Here is a 27004-nt window from a genome sequence, read left to right as displayed (position 1 = left end):
CTCACACAAAGTAAAACTAACATCCATCACAATGGAATTTTGATTAGACAAATATACCAAAGTAGCCGTTACAGTCAAAAGGGGTTAAATGACAGGAACATCAGATATGTTTTTGTACCAATAGACCTTCACATGGTGGCACCTGCACAACAGAACTCAACCCAGAGGGAAAAGGACACTTAAAAATACCTTGGGAAGTGATGGAATGCAACATGACACCATGAAGGAAACAATAAGGAATGACTGTGCTACTGCAGGTTTAAGGCCGTCGACACCTTTGCTGCTCTTGTTATCACAGACAGTATCCATGTTATAGATATATACTAGAAAGTAACCAAGATTAAAATAATACACACAGAATTGATTAATAATAATAATACAGAATATTTTAAGAGGAGGCCTCCAATCACCGTAGGGTGGTTTTCAGGAGGGTCCTCCAATTACGACTCAAAGAATGCACTATCGAAAACCAGGACATACTCTACCTCCCAAAAAAAGCTGAGGGATGGCACCATAGCCCGATATAGAGACTGCTTGCAAAACAACCGTGGTAGGGCTTATAATTAATCATGTATACATATCTGAAAAGACATGCATGTACCTGAGGACTGAGATGGTGCTCTACTCAAGTTGGTATGAAAATATGGAAAAAAAGAGAAAAACCTCCACTCTCAATTCAAAAAGGAGAGAAATTTAGGCAGGAACTTCGGTAGTGTAGCAGCTCTCGTAAGCTTGTAATTCTATTTGTTGCCATTGCAGCAGCTGTTATTGTTTTAGGGCTAGGTACATTGTTTCTGTTGTTTGTTTTATTGTCCTTTCAAAGGGTTTCAAGCCATTCATGTGAGACCTTACGAGAGCTGCAACATGATCCAGGGACTTGGCGTACCTGATGAGATTAATTTTTTTGGTATTTGGTGATGTATTACAATGAATATTAAACAAAGGAAAAGACCAAATTGTTCCAAGGGTAAGATTGAACCACAACATGCCCAATTTAAACAATGAAGAAAATGAACTAGTTTCTAGATACAACTGTATGCAACAAAAAGACAAACTAAATAAACCAAGGCAGAACACCATGCCCAAGACAAAATATCAAAACCACAAGAACAAAATATATCTCAAAAAGAACTAAGGAGCCAGATTTTGACCAAAAGAAGACCAGCCGATGGCTCAGAAGGAATGCACTGAATGCAAAAACAGCAGGGCTAATATTTGCGGCACAAGCAAAAAAGTGACAATATTCTAGAAGCCAAGCTAAATACAGTGATCAAAGAGTAGAAGAACAAAACCTATACACATGATTGCAGTGCAAGGGACAGTAATGTCTCATTATAGATTAAAAGTCACAGAAAAAACTTTTCTAAATACAAAGAACCTGAAATTGAGACAACCGGGATGTGAGGACTTAATATAGAAACAATAGCAGTAGTTATAGATGCCTTAAAGGGCTCATAGGGAATGGATTGAGAAAGTATACTGAGAAGATTACTGGGGCAATTAGCAGCAGTGAATTCCAAAAACATATTCCAATTTTGAGAAGTTTTTTAATAGAAGTATGGTACAAATTACTTCCCCGAATTCTAGCTCAGACTTGACTAAGAGTAATACAAAGCTTGAAAGTTGTCTTTAAATCTTCTAGTCGATCTTTTGTTCTGGAACATTCCTCGAATAAACATACGGTATTTGAAACAGGATGCATGCCAGCATGACTCAGGTTTTTTTTTTCTCGCTCCGGCATCTCTGCTGTTTCGACAGGCGACATGCACAGAGGTCAGGCATATTGCTTGACGGCCGTATCCCAGCGTGTTCGCTCGCATATTGATTAAAATCAATCGCCGAACTAGTTAAAAATGCGCCTTTCTTGTGTAAAATAAGGTGCATTTCAAGGGTTATCAATAGGCACCAAGCGCATGTTCATACAAGGAACTATGGCACGTGAATCCAGTTTTGTATGTCGTTGTAACTGTGGAATTGAATCAGACAGGCTGTTATATTTATTGAGACAAAGCTTCGTAAGGAGATAAATGGGCTTTTGAGCAGAATTTTACGTGCCCCAGTTTAACGGACCTTTACGCTTTCAGTGTTTTGGTTACCCAAGACACTAGGGATTTGGGTAAAGGGGTACTCAAATCTCAGAGATACCCAAATCAGCTGTGACACCGGGACTCGAACCAGGACTCGTGAAATGCACCGGTATCGCAGAGGTCATGGGTTCGAATCATTTCTCTTCAAGGTTTAACTTCATCTCTTCTAACGAAGCTGTGTATATAACTTTGATAATCAATCATGTCTCCATATCTTTCTCCGCAGTTCGAATATAAGATCTTTCATGTACTCACTTGTCTCAGGCAAATTGAAAAGGAACATTTTCTCAGCTGTTTTATCGGCCTTGCATCTTTCTAAATTTTGTTTATTGTCTTTTGCTGATCCTGGTGTTTACAGTGATCCCACTTTTATTAACTTTGGTTTGTTCTTGTGGCGCTTGCTTGGTTATATAACTTGAATATTGACCAAACCTTGTTTTTTTTTCTGTTCAGTTGCGTACGAAGACGACGTGGATAACCTTCACTCTTATTGGAGGGAATATTTCAAGGTCTTTCACATCGTCCCAAAGAAGGTTTGTAATTTTTATCTGTTGCTTTCAAAAGTAGATGTTTTTTGGAGATATTTTCAACTTGTTTCTGACAAGTGTCAAGCAACCGTGACTGATTTACTTCGGTTTTTATGCCATAAAGTTAATGAGTATTGTTACTCCCCAAGGTCCGTTGCCAGTCTATCGTAGCTTGCTTTCCAGGATCGCTTGAGATTATTATTGTGGGCAATGCTAGAGGCTACCTAAGATAGATCCCTGGCGTTCTACTCTATTCAGTCATGGTGCAGACCATAGAGTTAATTGCTCGTAAGGATAAGCATGCATCAGGTCTTCCTTCTTCACTTAGTTGATCCTTATGATTTTTTTTCTTCTTTTTTGCAGAAAAACGGCCGTTATCTACTAGAGTACGGATCTCCGCTGCCCAATCTCCAATCTAAGGTTTCCGACACGGTAAGGTGCGAGTTGATGAAACTATTGGACGTGGAATCGCAATATACATGCGATTGGAAAATTCTCGCCGAACGTCTGGGAGCTACTACCGAAGAAATAAGGTTCTTGCAAAGCCGCAAGGATTACCACGAGTCGCCAACTCAACACATCATTAACGTGTTTGAAACGATGAAGATGCCACTCACTAGTCTAAGGGATGATTTCATTGTTCTTGAACGCGACGATATCGTACAGATGTTAAATTTGGAAATCTGTTCCTGATTTGAAGACGGCGGCTGTCGATTCACGTACGGTTTTCGACTGCCAATCGAAGGTTCGCGAACCTGTAAAGTGCAATTGGATGGTACGCGTGATCGCAATTTACAAGTTTCTGCTGTACAGTCCAACAAGAAGATAGACATGACTCGTGAGTGACTCCGATGGCAGTGGAACGCAACTGCCTCATTCATATCGACAGAATTGTTTGGGCGCGGGACTCGCAAATTCAACCTTGATAATCTACAAGTGGTCTCACATTCTTGGTGTGCAGCCACCTCATTCAGAGTCAGAGGTGGTTTAAGGCGGCACATAAAGGCTTTGCGGATACCCGACACATAGTGGCCACGAAACCTCAGCATTTGGCCCTTTAGAAGAAAGCTCCAGTTCACAAGAGATGAGTCATTTGTGAGACTTAAACGGAGGAAGGAACAATTCACTGTAGTGGAACAAAAAAAAATTAAAAAACTATAACTTGATAAAGATTGATTGATTGATTGATTGATAACTTTATTTACACTCGGTAAAAATTCCTTCAGCACCATTTAAAAGTATAAAATATCTAAGTCTGCCTAGCTAAATTAACTAATAATTAATATTAATAGCATTATAAAAATTAAAACATACATCACTAAAGCTGATTTTCAAGGATACCCTGTCTCACTCAAAGCTGTAATGACGCAGTTTACGTTTAAATTCGCTGAAGGAAACTGTACATCGGTGCTCAAGAGAAAAGCTGTTCCACCACATGGCAATTGTAGGAAAAACTTCTCTTTAAATAATTGGAGCGGGGCTGTGGAAGAGCCAATATAATCTCAGAATTCCTCAGTCGATACGAAGTAATTTCATTTCGAGATACGAATCGAGATTGCAGATACTCAAGAGTAAGAGTAATGAATACACGACTACCGTAAAATCCCACCTTAAAACCCCCCGGGATATCAGCCCTTCTATTTGCTAAGAAAGATATTATTGCGGATATAAGCCCCCCGGATATAAGCCCATCTAATGTAAAAGTGCTTTCCTTTGTTTCTTCTCAAACATCAACATTTGTAATTGAAAGTTTCAGCTTAATAGGGTAATAGCTCTAAATGTAATGGTACGTTTTAGCTTTAATTTGTCTCTCAGATACGTTTTATCTCGTCATTCCGAAATATTTTTTTATTCCGCTTGTATACCCCCGAGATTTAAGTCCCCTCCCCCCCCGTTTACAAGCCCTCCCAAAACCCCTTATGAAGTTGTTTAAGCCCAGGGCTTTAACGTGGGATTTTACGGTATAATGATTTATCTCCGGTATATGAGGTTAGAAATGGTTTGGTTTGTTACCACTCCTGCATACCATTTGGCCTTTACCCTGCTTGGGCTACACCTCTTTTCACGAGAACAGTTTACTTAACTGATGTCGGTATCCATTTGCTATCGCACAACCTGCACTGTGCAAGGATATACCGTGTTGAAAAACGCCTGGCTGTTGCATGCAAGTGGCTTTTAAAATGGGAACAAGTTGATATTAAGAGTCCCTGTCCATAAAAATGGAAAATAACTCGGCGAGGGTCGAAAATTTGATTTCGCTCGTATTCTTATGGTAGATAGGCTAGGGCATGACAAAAACTGCTGGATAGTTTTTTTGGCAAAATATCCTTTTATTTCAAAGAAATATGCAAATTACCAAATTCCGTTGAAATCGTCATTTGACGCACCATTTTATTAAACAAGTTTGAGAGCCTCGCATGCAAAACCACATCATTCTTCCGTCTTTAAAACACTTAAATATTTTTGTGCAATGTTTAAATGTGTACTGGGTTGATTTTAGGGAATGTTGCGTTGTCTTTTTGGGTGCACAATAATTTAAATTTCGAAGACATGTATTTCATTCACTTAAAAGTACTTCGTGAATATAATTAATTTTCACCATGTGCGAAACCTTCAAATAGATCAAGCTTCTGGTGGTTGAATCGCAGAAGGATTGTCTACAGATTCCTGTAAAAATTTCTTTGGGCAAATGATTGTGAGCGATGCAAGAGCTTTTCAAAGTACGTCAAAAATGCAAATATTTGACCATCCGTCGTGGCGTCGACAAAATCTGGATCGGACCGGACCGGATCACGGATCGGATCACGGACCGGATCACGGATCGGATCAAGGAAAAAAATTCAAAATTTTGTTGAGCAAATTGCACTAAAGTGACTACTGTGAGTAGAAAGTTTTATGTAATTCAGGTGTGATATTCCTTTATTCTTTTATAATATCAAGCCAACTGGGAGCTGGTCACAGATGAATTTTTTTCAGGCTGTTGGGTTTTGATTGCGATGATCAATCATGTCTTCATATCTTTCTCCGCAGTTCAGATAAATGATATTTCGTGTATTCACTTGCATCAAAGGTAAACTGTCATAAAACGAGTCAGTATGGTAATAATAGGACGAACGTATGAATAGAAACACAAAAACTAAAAACACTAAAAAATTAAACACCTGATGATTTCAAACAATTTCCGTTTTTGAGACAATTCTATACTTTTACAAGATGTGAGTTTTGAATACGATATTTCGCACTGGAATAAAACGAAACAAACCATTTGTATTTCAAGGAAATATAGCTGTTTTACAAAAAATTCTAGGAATGACATCGATAGTGTGAACAATAACGCAACCCGAGAATAAACAACATTTTAGGAGTTACGTCACGAGTTTTAGAGTTATTTTTAGGGTCGTAAAGAGTTGCCTTTAAATAGAATAAAACCTTAAAATGATCGTGTTCTAGGATAGAAAACACTTAAGAGGCAAGAACAAATCAAAACGGAATGAGGATCGTCAAGGATGGCAAAGATTAACGGGGATTGCAAATTACGAACTTGAAAAACTAGGCTAGTTTTTTCAAGATGTGCAAATCGTGACGTAGCTCCTTCAAAACAAGTCATGTCCTTAAGCTTTCGTACGTAAGTTTTCTCATGAACTGTAACGCCAACCGTAACGCTCACATCTGACACGAAAATGTAGCCGAGAATTAGCCACTGATAACAATTTCAAAAACGAGAATGGGAGGTTCACGCAAGCTTCGAGCCAACTAATGTTCAAATATAACTACATCTGCCTGTTCATTACAATTTAAATTCGTCGTAAATTAGGCGCTTATGTGGCTTTTTAAATGACCTCTTGTCATTCTCTGTAATTAACATGTCATTGCGTCAAATTCGGGATTCTTATTTTCATTTAACATATTTTAGTTTTCCACTTTTATTTTTTATTTATCATTATCTTATAAATGGTTTGATTTTAGTTTTTGATTTTTTTTTCTTTAAAACTTTTTTTTTCTGTGATCCGATCCGTGATCCGATCCAGGGTTTGTCGACGCCGCCATCCGTCGTCAAATTTCAATTTACGGGTTAGACGTATATTTTAGCATGCGCCACATGACTTGACCTATATTAAGCTGAAATAGACACAGAGCTGATAATTTCGAAATGTTTTAACCTTATTTGCTGTAAAAGGCAGGTCGAAAGCCGAGTTTACGTGTTTCTAGTCGATCTCTCACCATTCGTTGCACATAAAGCAGATGTTTGCTTTTGTTTATACAAGGTTAACGTCCGATGTACATCGCCTACTGTCAACCTATTATTGGTCGAATACTATGAATCTGTGACCATCTTTCTACGCATATGAACAGCACTGCATCTAAGTCTAAAACGGCTGAGTCATTTGTAGATAGTTGCTTGCTTTGCGCTGCGCCAAAATATTGCGTTTGATCGATTGCTGACCATTGCTGATAAGCGTGTCCGCGCAGCACAATCTTACAGCCGTTATTGTTCGTCACGCAATGCTGTCACGGCAAATGCTGCACATTTTGATCTATTTCGTATAGAGTACTCTCGGGATAAGTGAAGCAATTTAATCATTGTTCATCTGTTTTTTCATATATATAATAATATATGTGTATATTTATATAATCATATTCTATAGTGTACGTGGCCTCGGTCCAAATCAGGTTTGTTGTACGTTCTGATGTTTCAGATAACAGCTGATAAAGCTAGTGCCTGTACTCACTAGAATTTTAAGAAAATCGCCATAAAAAAATTATAGATTAATGAAGCAAGAACTAGCTGAAATAAAAATAGGAAATCACAACGTGTCTAATTCGTGAGAAAAACAGACTAAATTTAATTAGTAATTACGTGAGTAAATAGCCCTGGCCATGGCATTTTATTTGGCGTATTTTGTTTGCTTAGTGGCGAGGCATTGGTATGTAACAGAAAATAAAGGACTGTTGTCAATACAGTCCAAAATTATCGTCAGTAAAATATTTTAAAGAAAACACTTATTGACCGGTTACCTCCGCGGCGATCATTTGGTCATTCCCATAAGGGTTTCATTATTGTCTTTACCCCTATTAAGCGGCCACCCAAAATTTAAGAACTTTGTTTTGGAAAGGGCGATTGCAGATAAGAGTCTGAAATTGAAGGTGCATGACGAGTGATAATTCAAACACACGTCTATCATGGTTGTATTGAATTGACTCTATGTTCACCAAGAAATTTATAGCCCGATAGTGAAAAATTAAATATTTAAGGTACACCAACCTCTATTTAAGCGGCTAGCCCCATTAAGCGGTCGCCACCCATTTCCCCGAGGGTAGCCCACTGTATTACATGAAAACCAAAAATAATTGCATAGCGCGAAAAGACCTAGGTATGAGTTTAGCGTTACAGTATTACGTAGGGGCATGTAGGTAGCGGTGGTCGAGTAAAAACAACAGGGGCAATGGTAAATTATTCATTCTTTTCATTTCTTAATTTAATCTCTTCTTACTCAACACGATTGTGTGCTCCCAGTGATTCCAAGCCTTACGGAGCCTTACGTATTAGGATAGAAATTGTCCCACCCCTACCCCCTAAAATGGGATGACAGATTTGCGTGACGAACAAGGAACCGCTGCAAGCAAGGATTCAAGCCATCAAACCATGATGATCAAACGTAATATTTTGGTGTAGTGCAAAGCAAGCAACTATCTACGAATGACTTAGCCGTTTTTGACTGAGATGCATTGGTGATCATATGTGTCGAACGAGGGTCACAGATTCATGGTATTCGACCGTTAAATAAGTTGACAGTTGGCGATGTACATCGGACGTTATGTGAACAAAAGCAAACTTCTGCTTCATGTGCGACGAATGGTGAGAGAAACACGTCAAATCGGCTTTGAACCTGCCTTTTACAGCAAATGAGGTTAGAACATTTCGAAATTATCAGCTCTGTGTCTATTTCAACTTAACATTGGTCAAGTCATGTGGCGCATGCTAAAATATACGTCTAACCCGTAAATTGAAATTTGACGACGGATGGTCAAATATTTGCATTTTTGACGTACTTTGAAAAGCTCTCGCGTCGCTCACAATCATTTGCCCAAAGAAATTTTTACAGGAATCTGTAGATCATCCTTCTGCGATTCAATCACCAGAAGCTTGGTCCATTTGAAGGTTTCGCACATGGTGAAAATTAATTATATTCACGAAGTACTTTTAAGTGAATGAAATACATGTCTTCGAAATTTAATTATTTAATTTTTGCACCCAAAAAGACAACGCAACATTCCCTAAAATCAACCCAGTACACATTTAAACATCGCACAAAAATATTTAAGTGTTTTAAAGACGGAAGAATGATGTGGTTTTGCATGCGAGGCTCTCAAACTTGTTTAATAAAATGGTGCGTCAAATGACGATTTTAACGGAATTTGGTAATTTGTATATTTCTTTGAAATAAAAGGATATTTTGCCAAAAAAACTATCCAGTAGTTTTTGTCATGCCCTAGCCTATCTACCATAAGAATATGAGCGGAATCGAATTTTCGACCCTTGCCGCGAAATTAAGAATTTGTCTGATTTTTACGGGCAGGCACTCTTAAATAACTGCCGCATGCAGCGACAGTCCGAATTCTGAATTCGCCAGTGCTTTAACTTACCTCTTTTAACGCCCGATTTGAGAATGAACGATGGGTTACTCACCAAGTGAGCACTACAGTTTCCCTGGAAACAAGTCGCGTTCGACTTTCAGAATGCTAGCGAACTCCTATTAACGGCCACATCTGAAACGGCAACCTCTCCACAACGGCCAGGATTTTTCTGCCTCGCTATCCGCTGATCCACTGACTTAACTTTTTTGAAAAGTCCTACAGCGGTCGTCTCTGCACTACGACAGCGAATTCTGTTTCAGAGTGGCCGAGGCTCGGGCCAAGGTAGAGAGGTTCAACTGTTTCTTCGCCTGACCTTAGACTGTTATAAACACTACGATAATCATAAAGCTTAAAATCGCCAAACATATAATAACGCTGTTAGAGTTGATAGATAGATCACTTTCTGTACAGTTCCTCTACATTTGGCCAAAAAGAAAAATAAATAAATAAAAATAGTAAAAATAAAGAAAAGGATTTCTTAATTTTTTTGCCACAAACAACATCAAATTCCACTGCTCTTTGTGTCGCTACATTTTCGACGACTTCAAATGTACAGTATTTGGAATAATAACGCTCATACTCACTTATTAAAAAACAGGATTGAAAAATGTTGCTTGCTCTGAGGTTTGTTAGATATTTTTGTTTAAAAATCCCGGAGATCATGCTGAGTTACATGCGCCAATTTTTTAAAATCACAGCATTTTAATCAAATGCTTTATCTCTGAAACGAAGTTGGTGATCATGTTTTCTTGTGTTTTTGATCCTTGAAAAGAGAGATATGATAGAACATCTATAAAATAGAAGATTTTCTCATAAATCCTTGAGACGGTTTAGGTTACTTCGTACAGCGACAAATTGAAAGGGAAATCATCAGATAAGCACTAAGTACTGTACATGAGGCTGCTACTGCCTCGAAAGGAGTTCTTTCAGTCATTCTGTAGATTTTAGTAAGATGGAAGCACTTACTTCGATCTGGAACTAAAAGGAAAAAAAAGGGAACCGTGAGCAAACAAACAAACAACACCGATAAATGTATTTGCAAACATGTAAGGATCTCAGGAACCATAACAGCCGTAACACCAAAGAGGAAAAAAACAACGTTGAAAAAAGTTAACTACAGAACTTGTGCTTAACACGCATAACTAGTGATTGCGGAAACGAAGGAGTTAGTTTTTCCGCTCAAGCTATTAAAGAACATTTTCAAAAACTATCTAAAGAACACGAAACGAAATAACTTACCTTTTAAGAGAGGGGCCTTTCTTAGTTGGCTGAAACAATACTATGGAAAATAACAAAAAGAATGTAAGTGTAACCCTTTTGACAATGACTCTACTATTCTACAGAGATGAAACAAAATCAGGTGCCCACGAATTACCTTGTTGTCACAATTTAACCTGAACGTTTCATTTATATATAATACTGCTTAAAAGCGCCTCGGCGCCGAATGACCTTAGAAAATGATTTGGAAAGCACTTCAACGTGATTCCTCAGAAATACAAGTTGTCGAACATTTTTTGAAACTTTCCCTGAATGTTCCCTACCAAGCACTGTGTCGAAAAATACAATAAAAAGGATGGGTCACCATGCTCCCTTTATTAAGAGATATTATGGGCCAATCTTACCCCATTTATACCTAACCAAGAACGTTATTTCATCAGTCCACGTTACATTTTGCGGTAGTTGGAAGCAAAGGTTATTAAAGCAATACTTGAAAAAAATTCTTGCTAGGCAAAAAGTCTCGGGCATTTGAAACAGTGTTATATACTGTTTATGGGAAAAATCACACAATTCTAAACGACATTGACTCAAAATGTTCTTCGAATCGTTGTTTTCGAGGTCATAATTTGCATCTTCGAGTAACGGTTTTGTGCATTCTTTTAGCCATATCTTTTTTTCCCTCAGCTCCGAAAAATTTTTTCTTTATTTTATAACCTAAAGAGGGTATTTTTTTACACCAAAATTATAGGTCACCATGCTTGTTTAAATGAAAATGAGCATTTATTTCGCTGTCGAGCCTAGCTTGAAGGAAATCTCTGATGTTTTGTACGTGCACGCGCTCATGTGCACGCGCCGGTTAATGACGCTAAAATCGTGCGCAGTAGGGATGCGCAATACAATACTGAGGAATCACCTTAAGTATTAGCATTCTAAACTGAGCAACATGAAGTACTCTTTGTAGCATTACTTTTTGCTATCGATGAGCTGTAAAATGTTTGCGACGCTGCTACGTACTAGGTCTCCTTGAAAGAGATTGGAAAAGACGAGAAAATACCATTTAAGAAGTAGAAAACAGGTACTGTATTTCTATCGAGTTTTAGTAGAATTCTATTCGTATACTAATGCAAATGCAGTAGTCTGATTGACTGAGCCGGTGCACATTATCAGCCATAAGTGGGCAGGGGCTCTGTGTGGGCGACAAAATTGCAATGTTTTCTCGTTTCTCCGAAGTTTTGAAAGAACATTTAGAAACAAATGGATAATCAAATCCATGAAGAGACTAAACGAAAGACACTCACGGTTTCTTGAATAAAAAAAAAAAACTCCAATTTTTTGAGAGCGTGTACACAACTGCAAATGTCAAATTGAAAATTCGGTCCGCGCGAATTTTATAAACCGTGAAAAACCAGAAATATTTGGAATCGTTGTTTGGAGCAAATTTCTGAGCAGAATTCTACTGAAACAACGAGATTATTCGCTCTCGATTTCTGTGAGCCGATAGTTCACTCGAACATCGGCCTCATCAACTATCACTTCATAGAAATCTCGAGCTCGTAATCTAATTGTTATACGGAAACATGAGTTTGGGAGAACGAGAAATGCTGTGCGAACATAAGCTGACAGGTGCGTGTTTCCGCAGCTTTTTCGAGTTCCCTGGAACTTCCACGAGGGTTTCTATAACTCGACAGAAACATGGAAAACATGTTTTCTATTTCCTTTAGAAAACCCCATGACGAAAATGGAAAACAACTTGTTTACTTTTTACTTTGGTCATCGAAAAGTAAATTCTCTTTGCTCTCGCCATCATTACGTCAACATTTTGCGTTAGTTCTGTGTTTCTATCGAGTTATAGAAACACGGTTTTAAACCAATCAGCGCACGTATTTTCTTTGGGCTATTTTCTAAAACGTACCATTGAATACCTAATTGTGAGTAATTTGAGATACAGATTTATTTTGTTCACTCGCAATATCAGACACTCACCTTGTTTGACCAACATTCACTGTTACGTCATCGCCGATCAGCACAAACGGAGCCCAGTACCTCACGTCACTGAATTCATCAGATTCTCGCATACATTTCATGGCCTGGTTAAGAGACTTACTGGCACTTTGCCCTTCCCGTAGATGTTGGTAGAAATGCTTCATAATCTCCTGAGTGGCTTTGTCATCGATCGCCCACAGTGACACGAGAACGGAACGAGCACCAGCTCCTAAAAATGCACGTGCAATGCCAACCACGCCTTCTGCCTTTATCTCGCCTCGTCCACTGTGACAGCAACTAAGGACGACCAGTCGGGCCTGTAACTTTGAATCCAGCACATCTTTCATCGTCAGCAGAAAGTCTTTCTCCTTGGGTTTTTTGTCCACTGTCGTAGGATTAGGTGACAAAACAATTTCGCCTGTTTCGGGGCAGCCATGAGCTGCAATATGCACTACCGAAACCGAGGTAAATCTGCTCAATACTTCAGCTTTTGTTGCTCTTTTTCCAGTGAGAGGGTCAATGTCCAAAATCTTCCCTATCGCCTCTACTTCCTCTCTAGCAGACGGGAGCTGTTCGAGTCTCTTTCCTCTGATACGAACACTTTCCACACAGGGATCCCCAACAAGCAATGCGCCAGAATTACTGTGATACCAATCTGGACACTCTGCTATCAGTTTCAAACTGGTTAGTGAAGGAATCAGGCGAATACTAAAAATATCTGACAAATAATTAGAATTTTGATCCTGAAGTGCAGGAAATGGAACAAAAGATAGAGGACCATCTGGCACAATGGTAACTTCATCCCCCTGTATGAATTCTATAATTGGGAAAATGATCATGCCGTACAGTTCCTGTAAGGCATCCTTTCCGCACTGCATTGGTGCCGATTCTCTCATCTTCGATCTTTCGTCAGGAACATCTTCCTCTGTTGGCCCATCTAAGGATCGATCGTCGCACCTAACGCTTCTACCAGCACCAATTTGTTGATAAACGTCTTTGATCAACGACTCCAAATCCTTATTGATTTCTTTGCGCAAAAAAAGGGGTTTGTTTTCCTTCTGCAGTACCCAAAAATTGATCGTGTTCCTGCAAATAGCCAAGAACACCGTTTGTGATGAAATGTACTTTGAAATGTCAGAGGCTGTTTTCATTTGCTCACTTGAACCTGTTTGAGTTAGTTTTAAACCATACTTTGATTCCATGAGATCCATCAGGGCTTGTCCGCGTCCCCGTTCAGCGGTAACAAGAGCTTCATCTGTCTTATTTTGTTGCAACTGAACATCGCATAAGGCTGAGTACACATTTTTATAATGATCTCTAAGGCTTATCTTCCATTCGTCTTTCGAACCGATGAGATCTCTGATATTTTCGCGCACCCTTACACTAGACTGATAAAAACGCTCAGCTTCGGACAAGCCACCGAGAGAGTAAAAAGCGGAACCAATATTAACATATGCTCGTCCTTCTCCTGCTTTGTCTCCGGTTGCTTTCGCAACGCTAAGATGTAGCTTGTGGCACTCCAGGGCGCTTTCGAACTCGCCAAGATTGCTATAAATAAGGCCAAGATTAGCATAGGCCTTTCCTTGCCCAGCTTTGTCGCCCACTTCTTTGACAATACCAAGATGTAGCTTGTGGTACTTTAAGGCAGTTTTAAGATCGCCGAGATTGCGATAGGCAAGGCCAAGATTAGCGTAAGCCTTTCCTTGTCCAGCTTTGTCTCCACTATCTTCGGCAATACCAAGGAATAGCTTGTGGTTCTCTATGGCGTTTTCAAAATCTCCAAGAGCACGGTAAATAAGGCCCAGGTTACCATACGTACGCCCCTCTGCATCTCTGTCTCCGACGGCTATGGCAATTTTAAGGTGCAGCTTGTGATACCTGAGGGCTTCATTGAAATCACCGATATTTCGATAAGCAATACCAAGATTGCCATATGCACGTCCTTCTCCGTCTTTATCTCCGACCTCTTTGGCGATACTGAGATGCAGCTGGTGGTGCTCCAGAGCTTTTTGAAAATCACCGAGTCTATTGTAAACACTACCAAGGTTAGCATACGCTTTTCCTTCCCCAGCTCTGTTTCCAACCTCTTTAGCGATATCAAGATGTTGTTGGTGGCACTCAAGGGCTTTTTTGAAATCGCCAAGATTACGACAGGTAAGGCCAATGTTACCAAACGCACGTCCTTGTCCAAGTCTGTCTGCAACATCTTTCGCAATAGCAAGACTTATCTGGTGATACTCAAGAGCATTTGTGAAGTTGCCGAGGGAGTGATGAGTACGACCAAGGTTGGCATATGCACGCCCCTCTGCAGCTTTGTCTTTGACGTCTTTAGCAATACTGAGATCTCGTAGATGGTACTCGAGGGCTTTTTTAAATTCACCGAGAGAGTTATAAACAAGGCCAAGGTTGCCATTTGCACGTCCCTCCCCAGATTTGTCTCCAAAGTCTTTGGCAACACCAAGTTCCAGTTTGTGGTTCTCGAGGGCGTTTTCAAAATCACCGAGATTGCGATAAGCATTGCCAATGTTGGCATATGCACGTCCTTGACCAGCTCTGTCTTCTACTTCTTTGGCAATGCCAAGATGTAGCTGGTGGTACTTTAGGGCTGTTTTGAAATCAGAAAGAGAGTCATAAGCTAGGCCAAGATTGGCATACGCCACTCCTGTACCAGGTCTGTCTTCAGCGTCGTTGGCAATGCTAAGGTCTAGCATGTGGTACTCTAAGGCTTTCTTGAAGTTCCTTAAATTGGAATATTTAGTGCCAAGTCTGCGGTACACGTATACTTTTGCAGCTTCAACGGGTACATCTTTTCTCTGTTGCTGGGTACGGGTGATCTGTAAATGTAAAACCTGTTAAGCAAATCTCTTCTAGAAATACCAAACTACTAATTCTGTTGATGAATGACATTGTGAGGAAAGAAATAATGGTATACGTTAAGCTGGGTAAAAACGAGAGTAATAATAATGGAGTAACTTGTGTAACTGACTGATTCCAATGCTAGAGCAGCATCTCATATTCTTCATAACAGAAATAGCGAGTAAGCCAGCCTGTGACTCAGTCAGAATACTGGTGAGTAGGTTATGAAATTAACCACTAAGCAGCCACGAAAGGAGGAATGACTGCCAATAAGCTACAGAAAACTCGTGGGTTCTAGACCAGATAACTAAGTTTAAAGGATCTCACGGTTTGGGCATTCTGAAACGTTTAGCCTAAATTTTTCAAATTCGTCCTTTGTAATCCGAGTTAATCTTCTCCATCCTTTACCATCCTTGTTCCTTTATATTTTATTATTATCTCTTTGGTTTCTTTCTGTTTTTAAACTGATGTTTTCAGCCCACGGTTTAAAGATTATATTGTGTACATGGTCAAAATACAGTGGCTGAGCTCCTTTAAAGGTGACAACTTTCCGGCAAACTGCTGTGACTCATAATGCTACTAAGCAGACTATGGCATCACTTAGCGGAGCTGTCATCATAAAATACAGTTAAACAGTGTCTGTCCCACCACATTGCTAAGATGAAAGCGGCTCAGTGAGTCTTATGATGAGTCCGACTTGTTTTAATAACATTTGTAATTGTGCTCATCGTCTTCTCAAAATTCATTAATAATTCATTAAGTTTAAACAAAGGGAATCATGACCGTGATGGTGTTTGGATATCTGATCTTAAGTAGCATAGATTTTAACAATAATAATAATAATAATAATAATAATAATGATTATTATTATAATAATAATAAAAAACACTTTCTTGAATGAACACCAAGCTAAAAACTGGCTATCCCCTAGTGCCCCAGAACCATGGTTTGGTCTAGGCCCTAAGGACTCTAAGCAAACATTACGTGAGGACGATAATAATAATAATAATAATAATAATAATAAAGTTTTTTGGGCGCATTTAAAAAAACTCAATGCGCTTACATTACTATAAAAAATAAATTAGTTAAATCCTATAAAATATTTCTAATAACAGTAATAAATAAAATGAATGAAATAATTAATTAAAATACAGTTTCTCATGAAATAAAATAAATCAGAAGTAGGATTTCCGAAACAAGAATGTTTTGAGGGCAGATTTAAAAGGCGAAAGAGATGTTGTATTTTTATCAAAATCCGGTAGACTGTTCCATAATATAGGTGCGGAGAAAGAAAAGGCACGTTCACCGTATGTCACAGAGTTCACAGTAGGGACAGTGAAAAGAAGTTTAGAGAATGAGCGTAAGCTCCGTTGCGGGTGGTATTGTTGTAGGAGGGACGACAAGTAGGCTGGACAAAGTCCATGGATTTAACGATTAACGATTTTATTTCTCCGTTTTCTGCTTAGTTTAAGTCTCGATTGAGAAGATATATGAAAAACTCAAGACAGTGTTTGACCACATTTCCAAACACCTCGAAGTTTGTCAAAAATACTCCGCTGCGAGTCGTATTTTCAACTCTCTTCTCGATGTTTGGAAATGTGGTCAAACACGGTCTTTCGTGTTTGATATATTACATCAAATCGTGAATATTCCTAAAAAAAACTCGCCCTAGAGAATGTCTTATGATAGGGAGATTTTCAGACAGCATTTTCAGATATTTTCAGCATCTCTACTAGTCTGATTTAATTTCAATTCTTTGCAACAATGATACGAACAAAATAAAAAGTCGACATACTCTTTAAGGTTTCTGGAATTAATCCAGCCCATAAATAACAATTATACCACGAGCCCGAGTTGGATACGCGATGTTAAATAACCAAGGAGTCGCGTAACACGGTTAGCAATTGTCTTCCGGGATGGCTTAATGATTGGTATCCAGCGGGGACTGAAAAAAATCCCCCCCCCCGCCCCTCCCAAATACAAAAGCGGCCATGCTTCACCAACTAGAGTACAGAGTGTTAATGTTAATGACTTCAACGATTGCGATCCTCGTTTTATATTAAATGGAAAGCCTCATACCAGGGCTAACGATTGTTAGGCTCCGGTCAAACGATCGCAACATTTCAACACAACACATCGCAATATTGTTGGGTGCAACATGTTGAGCGCGTTTGGCCACCCTGTTGCGACGTGTTGCGACATGTTGAGTATTAAAAATCGAACTAGTGTGCATGCCAGGGCGCAACATTGTAGCACGAACCTGGCCAGACGACTGCAGCATCATGCAACATCCACGAACGTTGCGTGAATAATTTGACCATTTTCAAACTTGGGCCAACAACACCCAACATGTCGCAACAGGTTGACCAAACGCGCTCAGTGCAACAATGTTGCAATATGTTGTGTTGAAATGGTGCGATCGTTTGGCCGGGGCTTTAGATTTTGATAAAATTCCTCACCAATTGTTCCTCCACGGTTCCACTTTCTGAATCGTTCTCTATACTGCCGCTGCATGTATCTTCAGTCTTTAGACACATGGTCCTTAGTTCCAACAGGTTTCTGTTGTCTTGGTCAGCCTTGTTCATAGTTAATATATAATAACATAATAATATTATTGTAATTCAACTATTCGGGCCTCTCTCATAATTTTAGGCTTTTGACGTTTACATTATGTATTTGTATTCATAGTATTGTTGTTACTTTTAGAATTCCATGTACCTTTCAACTTTTTCATTAGGTTTGTCATTTTATTTTCCGAGGGCCACAAGTTACAACATATTACTGACAATACATCTGTACGAAGTAATACTTCTGTAATGGCAATAGCTTCTAACTTGAAAAAGTAAACAATTAAGAATTAGTCGGCAAAATCGCGGGGAGTAACGGTCGTCAATTAGCCGACGAGGCCGTAAGTCGAGTGGGAGAAATGAGACGATAGTCTACAAGATTGAGCCGGAGAATCGTTTCGCTATTAACAATGCAAGTTATTTAAAAAAAGAATCTTACAGGCAGATATCTGTTTAGACTGTTTCGGATGACAGGTAAAAACAAGGATTTCCTCACCATATGAGGTAGTCGTGATGTTTTCCGGAATAGTAAGTGCACTCATAAGCTCCCGTCCCTTCTTTTACCTAACAATATAATTACTTACGCTTCTAGTTGGAATTAAGCAAACAACCAATGCCGTAAAAAAGGTTAATTTAAGGATACTGCTAATCCTTGATCGCACCATGTGATGGCTTCTTCAAATAGATTCAGCTTCGCACAGGTCCTCGCACCTAATATTGCCACAAAGAGACAATCACATCACTTATGGCTCATGTTAAAGTTCCTTGATAGTCCGTATCTAGGCGCGTACAGTGTATTAACAGCTCAGTTCAGGATATTGGTCGCGTCGTAAAGAAAGACATAACTACGTCATTTAACATCACGGGAGCAAAAGAAGCGAGTCTTAACGAACGAATACTGTACAACAACATTCTTTAGATAGTGTATTTTACATTTATTTGGTCGCTGAGATGTTTCGAGCTGGGAAAATGGAGCCAAAGTTTTGTACTATGCAATTCGCCACACGACAGTTTTACAGAAAAGATTTCATTTTGGAATATGGCGTAGCTCCCAAGAATTTCTTGAAGCTCAGGGGAGAGCTCCTCGCCCATGCCCAGAAAGTGAGAGTCAAATGATTCCTGTCGAGCAAACTTTTGATTGGAAAGAATTACAAATTCTTTTTTTTCCGAAAAGTTAATTTTAATGGATAAATCTTTTGTTAGCAATTCTTCTTTCACTTATAGTACTCCCAATATTTGCAGTGCAGAAATCACAAAACGATAAACAAGTTTTGTGAAATACTAACAGACGTAGCTCATTTTTAAATACTAAATAGAGAAAACGTTCTGAAACTGACGCATACTAATTCGGTTGCAATTTAATTTTCTTCCACATTTTTTGTCTATGCTAGTATTACAGCGCGGAGATATAAATCGGCTTCAGAATGAGGATATACGTACGGAACAAGGGTAAGAGATTAGTTACAGATTATGGTTTATTTTAGCTGTGGAATTTGGCAGAGTGCACGATATAAACAATTAACGCCAGGTTTTAACAAATAAATACTTATGTTCCCTCTTTATTGGTTTTAACTGTACTTTACTGTGTTTAATCAACTGTATCAAAGCCACGTTTACCTGTTTCTATCGCCTTCATATAACCTGGCTGGAATTGCCTGGCGACCTCTGAATCGGCCTTTGCCTCGTGATAATTACCTATCGTTGAAATCAAGTACTGTTAAAACCACAACAACAAGGCGTGGAACAGAACAAAGCAATCCCTCCAGTCGCCATTAAAAAGATTAAAAACTGTGAAAAATATAGAATGATTCTCACCCAAATTGAAATGGGCCTTCGCTCTGTTCGTGAACAGTTCAGCATTAAGGTTTTTATCGTTACAGTTTACACTGATTCCTTCAGTGTAACAGACGATGGCGTAGTTGAATTCTCCTTTTCTGTATTCACTTTCGCCTTCATTGTTGAAAACCTCGGCGATTGTTTCATCTGAGGTCAAAAAGCAAAATGTTACTGAAGAAAATAAAACTGTTTTGATGCTAAGTTTTCGAAACTTTTGATATTAGTTATTTTTATCAATATATGTTTCCTCGCAGACCTTTTGCGTTCTGTGTAGCGTACGTACCCCTGTTTCTAATTGCAGGCTCAACACCATTCCTTCATGCTATTTGTTTCTCAATATACATTCAGTCAAGTGAAGTCAAGGCAACTGATGTGAACTGAACCGAACGGCGGTTAAATCTCAACTGAATCGTTCATGTTCAAAGCTTTAAACACACGCAGCTCAATTATTCCTAGCGGTTCACATAAGTGATGCTCTGAGTCTCTGTACAAATTCACCCTAAAAATGTACAGTACAATGAAATTAGGAACGTATATAAAGTTGTGGAAATATATTTATTGACGAGAGGTTATGTTGGTTGTTCTGTAAAATGATTACTTGCATCTGACGTTTCTTGTATTGTCCATTCTTACCTTTTGATCCGTCGTCTGGTCTGGACATAACGTCACCTGTGTTATTGGGACTGGCGGTTGCAGCACACGACATCACTTAGCGCTTGTCTAGGATATCACCTGCTTTAAATGAAATAAATTGGTCATTAGTTAGTTATTCATAAAGCCTGGTTTTCACTAGCGACGTAAGCACAAGCGCAAGCACAAGCAATAGGGATGACCCAAGTTAAAACGAAATTCGACGCAAACAAAAGCACAAGCACAATCATCCGAACATAAGCACGTGTGGTAAATATCCTTGAGCTTGTGTTATGCCCGAGCGGTATTTCGTTTTCACTTATTGCGGCGCAAACGCGAGCATAAGCGCAAGCACAAGAAAAAGAAATAATTTTGATCCTTGTGGTTCCAGATTACCTCGCGCCTAAACAATTCGGAATGTTTGGATGATTTCGCTTGTGCGACCCTTGTTTACCGGATTAAACATTTATTCTATTCCACACGATTTTATAAACCAAACTTTTAAACGATGCCCTTACAGTCCAAGTGTCCTCGATATTCGAAAACGCCCAAGAAGTTCCGATTCGTACCGCACACACCGAGGATTAGAATTTTTTAACTTTATGAACGAAAAACTAATATATGAAAAATGTACGATGGCAAGTAAAACAAAAGGATTGCGTAATGCCTAAAGGTGTTGGTAAACACTAACGAATGCAATTGCCCATGTTCATTACGTAATGCCCAAAGGTATTGGTAAACACTGACGAATGCAATTGTCCCGTGTTCAACCCTGTGCTTGTGTTTGCGTCGAAATTCGTTTTCACTTGGGTCATGCGTTTGTGCTTGCGCTTGTGCTTGCGTCGCCAGTGAAAGCCAGACTTAAACAAGCAAGCAAGAGACGTGCACGAAAGCAAGCAAGCAGACAAGCAAGAAAGCCACCAATTAAGCAAGGAAGCAAGGAAGCAAAGGCAGGAAGGATTGTTCTAATGTAGGGTAGATGGATTGTAAGTAAGTTCATACATAGAGGAGTGTTCAGTGGAACATAGCACCAATGTTTTTATGCATCAAGCCTATCCTTTAGATTTGCATTTGACTAAGACATAACAAGACTAATTACCCTCAGAGTTCAGTGATCATTTCAATAATCCGAAATCAGCACTGCCACTTTCACTGTTACAAATGTTGCCAGGCCAGCACCTCCGTATATTTTTTTCATTATATTTTCGTGAGATTTAAACAAGTCTCCAAAAGAGCAATGGGCCTTCAAAAAGAAAAGTAGGCATTTCAGCAATGCACGTTTTGATAATATCGGTAATAATCATATATTGAAATCTGCATAACATTTCCTGAAATACCAGACTATTGTAACTTGGAAATTGAGAAGTAGACATTAAAAATATTTCGTTTCCTTTGAGTCTTCTCAAGAATCAGGAATAGTTATCCGAAAACCGCCCGCTTGGACCGTGACAATCCCACTCACGAAACGAATGGAAGCTGTTTACCTCATGATACACGAGAAAATAACACCTTGAGGAACAGAAATGTTGACTACACTAGGACAATATTTATCTGACCAACGACACGAGCCAAACCGGTCGTATTGATCGCTTTGCTATGCATTTCTTTTCTATGCTACATCTGATACGTGCATTAGGTGTTCTATCAGTTAGCAATTGACAATAATTCAGTCTCCTCGTCTGTCGACTTTACAGAATGAAGTCATCGTAAGCATACACACGAGCATCTGTGTCCTCTTAAAAATAAAAATTATTATAAAACGTTCTCACACTAACCTTGACAAAAGAGTGTGCTCCAACCTTTTCAAACCGTCAGCGAAGGTTGTATACTTCACAGAAATGAAGACCTTGGAATATTGCTTTCTATCTGGAAACAACAGTCAAGCGTTCTGTTATTCCATTGCAGTCGATTTGCGAGATGGTCGAGTTAACTGATAATATATGTAGAAAACAAATGAATTCCTAGTCTCAAGAGAAAAAAAACCTTCCATTTTAAATAGCTTCTTAATTTAACAAAACAACCTCACCCTGGAAAACCTACTTCACGTCTTAAGCATGACAATCCCTTGATTGATTCAAACTCTTGTCAAATCAAATGTTACTATGGATTATATTCAATCAATATATTATCGTAATTCCAATGACGGTAGTCATTGAAATTACGAGAATATATTGATTGACGTTTACGCCGAGAATACTGTTACCATGTTTTAAAGTCGAAACTGAATTGTGGGAAGAATCATAAAATTGGTGACTTTGAAGTCCTTTCGAATGTTCAATCTTTTAGAAGTGTCGTCTACATCCCCCCCCTCCCGAAAAAGAAAACTAATGATGAAACGCGTCTTGAACAATTTATTATTACAAAGCTCGCTATTAACGTTTTTCGGAGCGAATGTCATTTTTTTGTCATTTTTATGATGAATTTTCTTTATGCAATGTTAGTAGTTTTTCTATTAATACCGTAATTTTGTTTCGACGCCACGATGCCAGCACCAACCGTGAAGATATCAAACTACTCCACTCTCAACATTAAGTTCAAAGCCTATAGTTTAACCACAGGTTTTTCTTCACTTGAGTAAAAACATTGTGTGTCCACTTTGTAACTGTCATTAAACTTTAAAGTGTTTTGTTTTTGAAAAAAACTTGTTCGGTATTGGTCCAAGAAATGGGCCAGTATTCAGCCATCTTGACTCCACGCTTCTTCAATACCCCAAATATATTACTGAGACCAACTTCATGCAAATCAAACTTCAATCTTGAAGTGGAAAAGACACCGATGTTACCTCGCTGTTTTTCGCAACTTCGAAATGAGGTATTTCACGAAACTAAGGCGTATAATCACATTTTAACTCCATGCTGATATTAGTCCATTTATTAGGCTTTCACTTGACACAACAGGCAGTTACGCTTCAGACAACCAAAAACAGACATACAACAACGAACAGTTGAAATGTTACGCTTAAAGAGTCGCGGTATATGCGTACCATCGCGACTTCGTAGTAATTCGGATTTGTTATACAGATTTATCAATTACCTATATATAGATCAGTATTATCTCTTTTTGTCTTGGAGAGGTCGGATTTGAATGACTTGTGATTTTGTTGTCTATTCGCGAAAACAAAACAACAGGGAAATATTTTTGGAGTGTTATTGAATTCATGAATTTCTAATCAAATTACAAACTTCACATCATGACTTCGCATCAACAAGATGCCTTTTGCTTCAGAAAGCCAGCCAGTTGAGGTGAGAGTTTTCGTTTATCGCTTTTTTCCGAAAACAGCGGCGTATTTAGTGTTCGGGTTTTCAGAAATGGCTGCAAAAGGATCATCAGTCAGTTGTCCTCTGGTTGATATCAGTCATATGAAACAGGCAAACAAACCATTAGCATCTCTGAGGATAAGTAGATATAAGTCGTGAAATGCAATCAACTTTGCAATGTTTTTCGTTTGAAGACCTTCGGGCACGTCAATATGTTTACAGTTTACGTTCAGTTATTATAAAATGATTACTCAACGCCGCTTCAGTTCTCTCAAGACGGCGAACAAGCCCCCATAATTACTGCTTCGCTATTGTTTCAGTTATGTATATAACTTCATCAATAGATCGATCCAAAATAACATTGTAGTAGCAGATGTAAGGAATAAGAACGTGAATCACCGCGGCACATCTCGTTTGCCTGAGTGTTGACCGCGTAAAAAGCACTGACTAGAGGAATAAACCAGACGGCGTCGACAAAATCTGGATCGGACCGGACCGGATCACAGATCAGATCACGGATTGGATCACGGACCGGATCACGGATCGGATCACATAGAAGAAAAGTTAAAAAAAAAAATCAAAAAAAAAAAAAAAAAAAGTCAAATCGTTTATAAGATAATATTAAATTAAAAATAAAAGTGGAAAATTAAACTATGTTAAATGAAAATAAGAAATGTTGCGTGACAAGCCAAAATAAAGTCTACGTGACATAATGGAGCGCAGGTCCCGCTGAAACAAGAGCCGAAGAGCTCCGCAACCCGCAAGTATAAAGTTAAATGGCTAGAGAACACTAATGCCTTTAAGTGCTATGGCTGTGACTCTGCCATTCGAGTCCCAGGCGAAATTCCTGATCCGCCAAATGATGTAATTGCGTCTACTAAAGAGTACAAGTCGTTTATGAAGGACGGGAAACTACAGAGTTCATTTTCGGGTCCACGCATTACCAGCTACGTGCTGCATGCATTGCTGCCAAGAATCCCGAATTTGACGCAAGTAGTGACATGCTAATTACAGAGAATGACAAGAGGTCATTTAAAAAGCCACATAAGCGCCTAATTTATAACGAATTTAAATTGTAATGAACAGGCAGATGTAGTTATATTTTGTGCGAACGGCGAAGGTGCAAGTTATATCCTTTGAACGTTAGCTGGCTCGAAGCTTGCTTGAACCCCCCATTCTCGTTTTTGAAATTGTTGTTCGTAGCAGTAGCTAATTCTCGGCTACATTCTCGTGTCATATGTGAGCGTTACAGTTGGCGTTACAGTTGGCGTTACAGTAAATGAGAAAACTCACGTGCGTAAGATCAAGGACATGACTTGCTTTAAAGGTGTTACGTCACGGTTTGCGCATCTTGAAAAAATTAGCCCAGTTTTTCAAGTTCGTCATTTGCAATCCTTGTTAATCTTTGCCATCCTTAAGGATCCTCATTCCGTTTTGATTTGTTCTTGCCTCTTAAGTGTTTTTCTACCCTAGAAGACGATCATTTCAAGGTTTTTTTCTGTTTAAATGCAACTCTTTACGACCCTAAAAATGACTCTAAATATTGTGACGTAACTCCTAACATGTTTTTTTTTTTCCGGTTACGTTGTCGTTCAGACGATCGTTGTTATGTCTTTAAGTGTGAAAACGTTTCCTACAATTTTTTTGTAAAACAGGTATATTTCTTTGAAATACCAGTGGTTTGTTTCGTTTTATAGACCCTTTTCAGAAATGGCTGCCAATTATAAATTCTTTTGTAAGTATTAAAATTAGCCTGACTAACCTCGTTTTTGAGTTGATAATTCAAAAGAATTTTTACTCCCAAACGAGTTTAGTGAGGCTAATTTAAATGCACATAAAAGAATTTTAAATTGGCAGCCATTTATGAAAAGGGTCTATTTCAGTGAGAAATATCGTGTTCCAAACTCACATCTTGTAAAAGTATAGACTTATCCCGAAAACGGAAATTGTTTGACATCATCAGGTGTTTAATTTGTCTAGTGTGTTTTTAGTTTTTTGTGTTTCGATTTATACGTTCGTCTTATTATTACCAAGCTGACTATTTTATGACAGTTTACCTTTGATATTATATTGCAGATAACTTAAAGGAATATCTCATCTGAATGAAATAAAACGTTCTGCTCACAGTAGTCACTCTAGCGTAATTTGCTCAGCAAAATTTTGAATGGTGAATTTGATTTTTTTCATCTTTTAATATTTTTTCCCGTGATCCGATCCGTGGTCCGGTCCGGTCCGATCCCGATTTTGTCGACGCCGTAAACCAGACTGCAATATTGACCTATTTCTGCATCATGCATTCCTTGTCATTACCTTCAGTCTTGAGAAGTGTTTATCCGCTTTGTATCAAACAATAAAAAGATATAAAACGAGCAAAAATGTTGTTTCCCAATTCTGTTGAAGAATAACTTAAATTACATTATTCTTGTTTCTCTTGGCCCGATCTCGGTTTTGGGAGAACAGGCTACACTTTACAATCGTTATTCTTTCAAGAATGACCAATTAACCATCTATGAATTCTTTACATTACAGACTATGACTTAGAGATTATCAGCAAGGATTTGGACGTTTACCACCACTGATGGCGAGTAGTTCAGGGCCGGCGAATGCTGAAGATAAGTGTGATGCCATATCGCTTCCTGATGACACATTAAGGGGTAAGAAAAGGACAAATGTTAAGAGCGCCTTTTTTTCGTGACCGAGTGAGAGGTGGCACATGGTCCAAAAAATGACCACCCTCATATTTCGCTCAAAGATACTCCATAATGAGTTATCAAACGTGGTATAATTTTCTTCCGCAGATCTACTTTTGTTTTCCAGAAAATTCGAAAAATACTACAATTGCCGACTACTTCAAAAATGGCGGACATTAGCTATAGTGCGCCGAGTATCGACACAAGAACTTCGCTCCTGAAAAGTGAGAAAGCAAGTTCGCTTTTCTTCAATTTGTATACTTGTGTGGGAGATATTGGCAGATTATTAAAGTCGAAAACCAGGTTTTTTTGTCTAATTTTGAATTCACAGCGCGTGTTTAAAAACCACCATTATTTTACGGTTTTAAAATCTAATTTCGGGGCATTTTTTTTCAAGTCACGTTTTTCCTATGCGGTATTACTCCGAATCACTTGAGATTAAAGTTGTGGTTAGTAGAAATGTTTTTCTTTTCAAGAATATAAAGATTAGTTTGGGGCTCTTAATTACTGCACGAAAAATGCACACTCTTTTTCGGGAAAGTCGCTACCTCGAGGTGTCAACAACTGCAAATAATCGAATAAGAGTCTCTGTTGTCAAACCCAAACTTCCAAGCAAATCTTAGTGCTTAGCATCCTATTAGATAAAAATTCACTATTATATGCTCACCTTGTAAATCCAGTGCCTGAAGATGGGATTTTATATCTAGTTTCTCACCC

At 38.7% G+C, this 27004-nt stretch overlaps 2 protein-coding genes across 2 annotated transcripts in view; one reads left to right on the top strand and one right to left on the bottom strand.

Annotated features, from left to right (window-relative positions):
- Positions 1-9122: 9122 nt before the first annotated feature.
- On the bottom strand, positions 9123-22442 carry LOC110046478 (uncharacterized). Its single transcript, XM_089284754.1, has 10 exons — positions 22381-22442; positions 22116-22206; positions 20344-20442; positions 19690-19857; positions 19492-19569; positions 18518-18585; positions 17767-17883; positions 12452-15285; positions 10490-10529; positions 9123-10228 (listed from the first exon to the last, which is right to left on the bottom strand). Exons 3-9 carry the CDS (start codon positions 20414-20416, stop codon positions 10511-10513), a joined length of 3357 nt encoding a protein of 1118 aa, XP_089140880.1. The 5' UTR covers positions 20417-20442; positions 22116-22206; positions 22381-22442; the 3' UTR covers positions 9123-10228; positions 10490-10510.
- Positions 22443-23204: 762 nt separating this feature from the next.
- LOC149115165 (hsp70/Hsp90 co-chaperone CNS1 homolog) overlaps positions 23205-27004 on the top strand; it is a 24420-nt gene continuing 20620 nt past the window's right edge. Inside the window, exons 1-2 of the mRNA XM_089284750.1 lie at positions 23205-23582; positions 26127-26251. Coding sequence (XP_089140876.1) covers positions 26176-26251 — 76 coding nt within the window. The 5' untranslated portion in view covers positions 23205-23582; positions 26127-26175. The remainder of the gene's footprint in view (positions 23583-26126; positions 26252-27004) is intronic.

This window comes from Orbicella faveolata, unplaced genomic scaffold, assembly GCF_042242905.1.
Source record: "Orbicella faveolata isolate gen_17 unplaced genomic scaffold, um_ofav_v1 contig_13, whole genome shotgun sequence".
Lineage (NCBI taxonomy): Eukaryota > Metazoa > Cnidaria > Anthozoa > Scleractinia > Merulinidae > Orbicella > Orbicella faveolata.
This window is presented reverse-complemented; position numbering and strand designations above follow the sequence as displayed.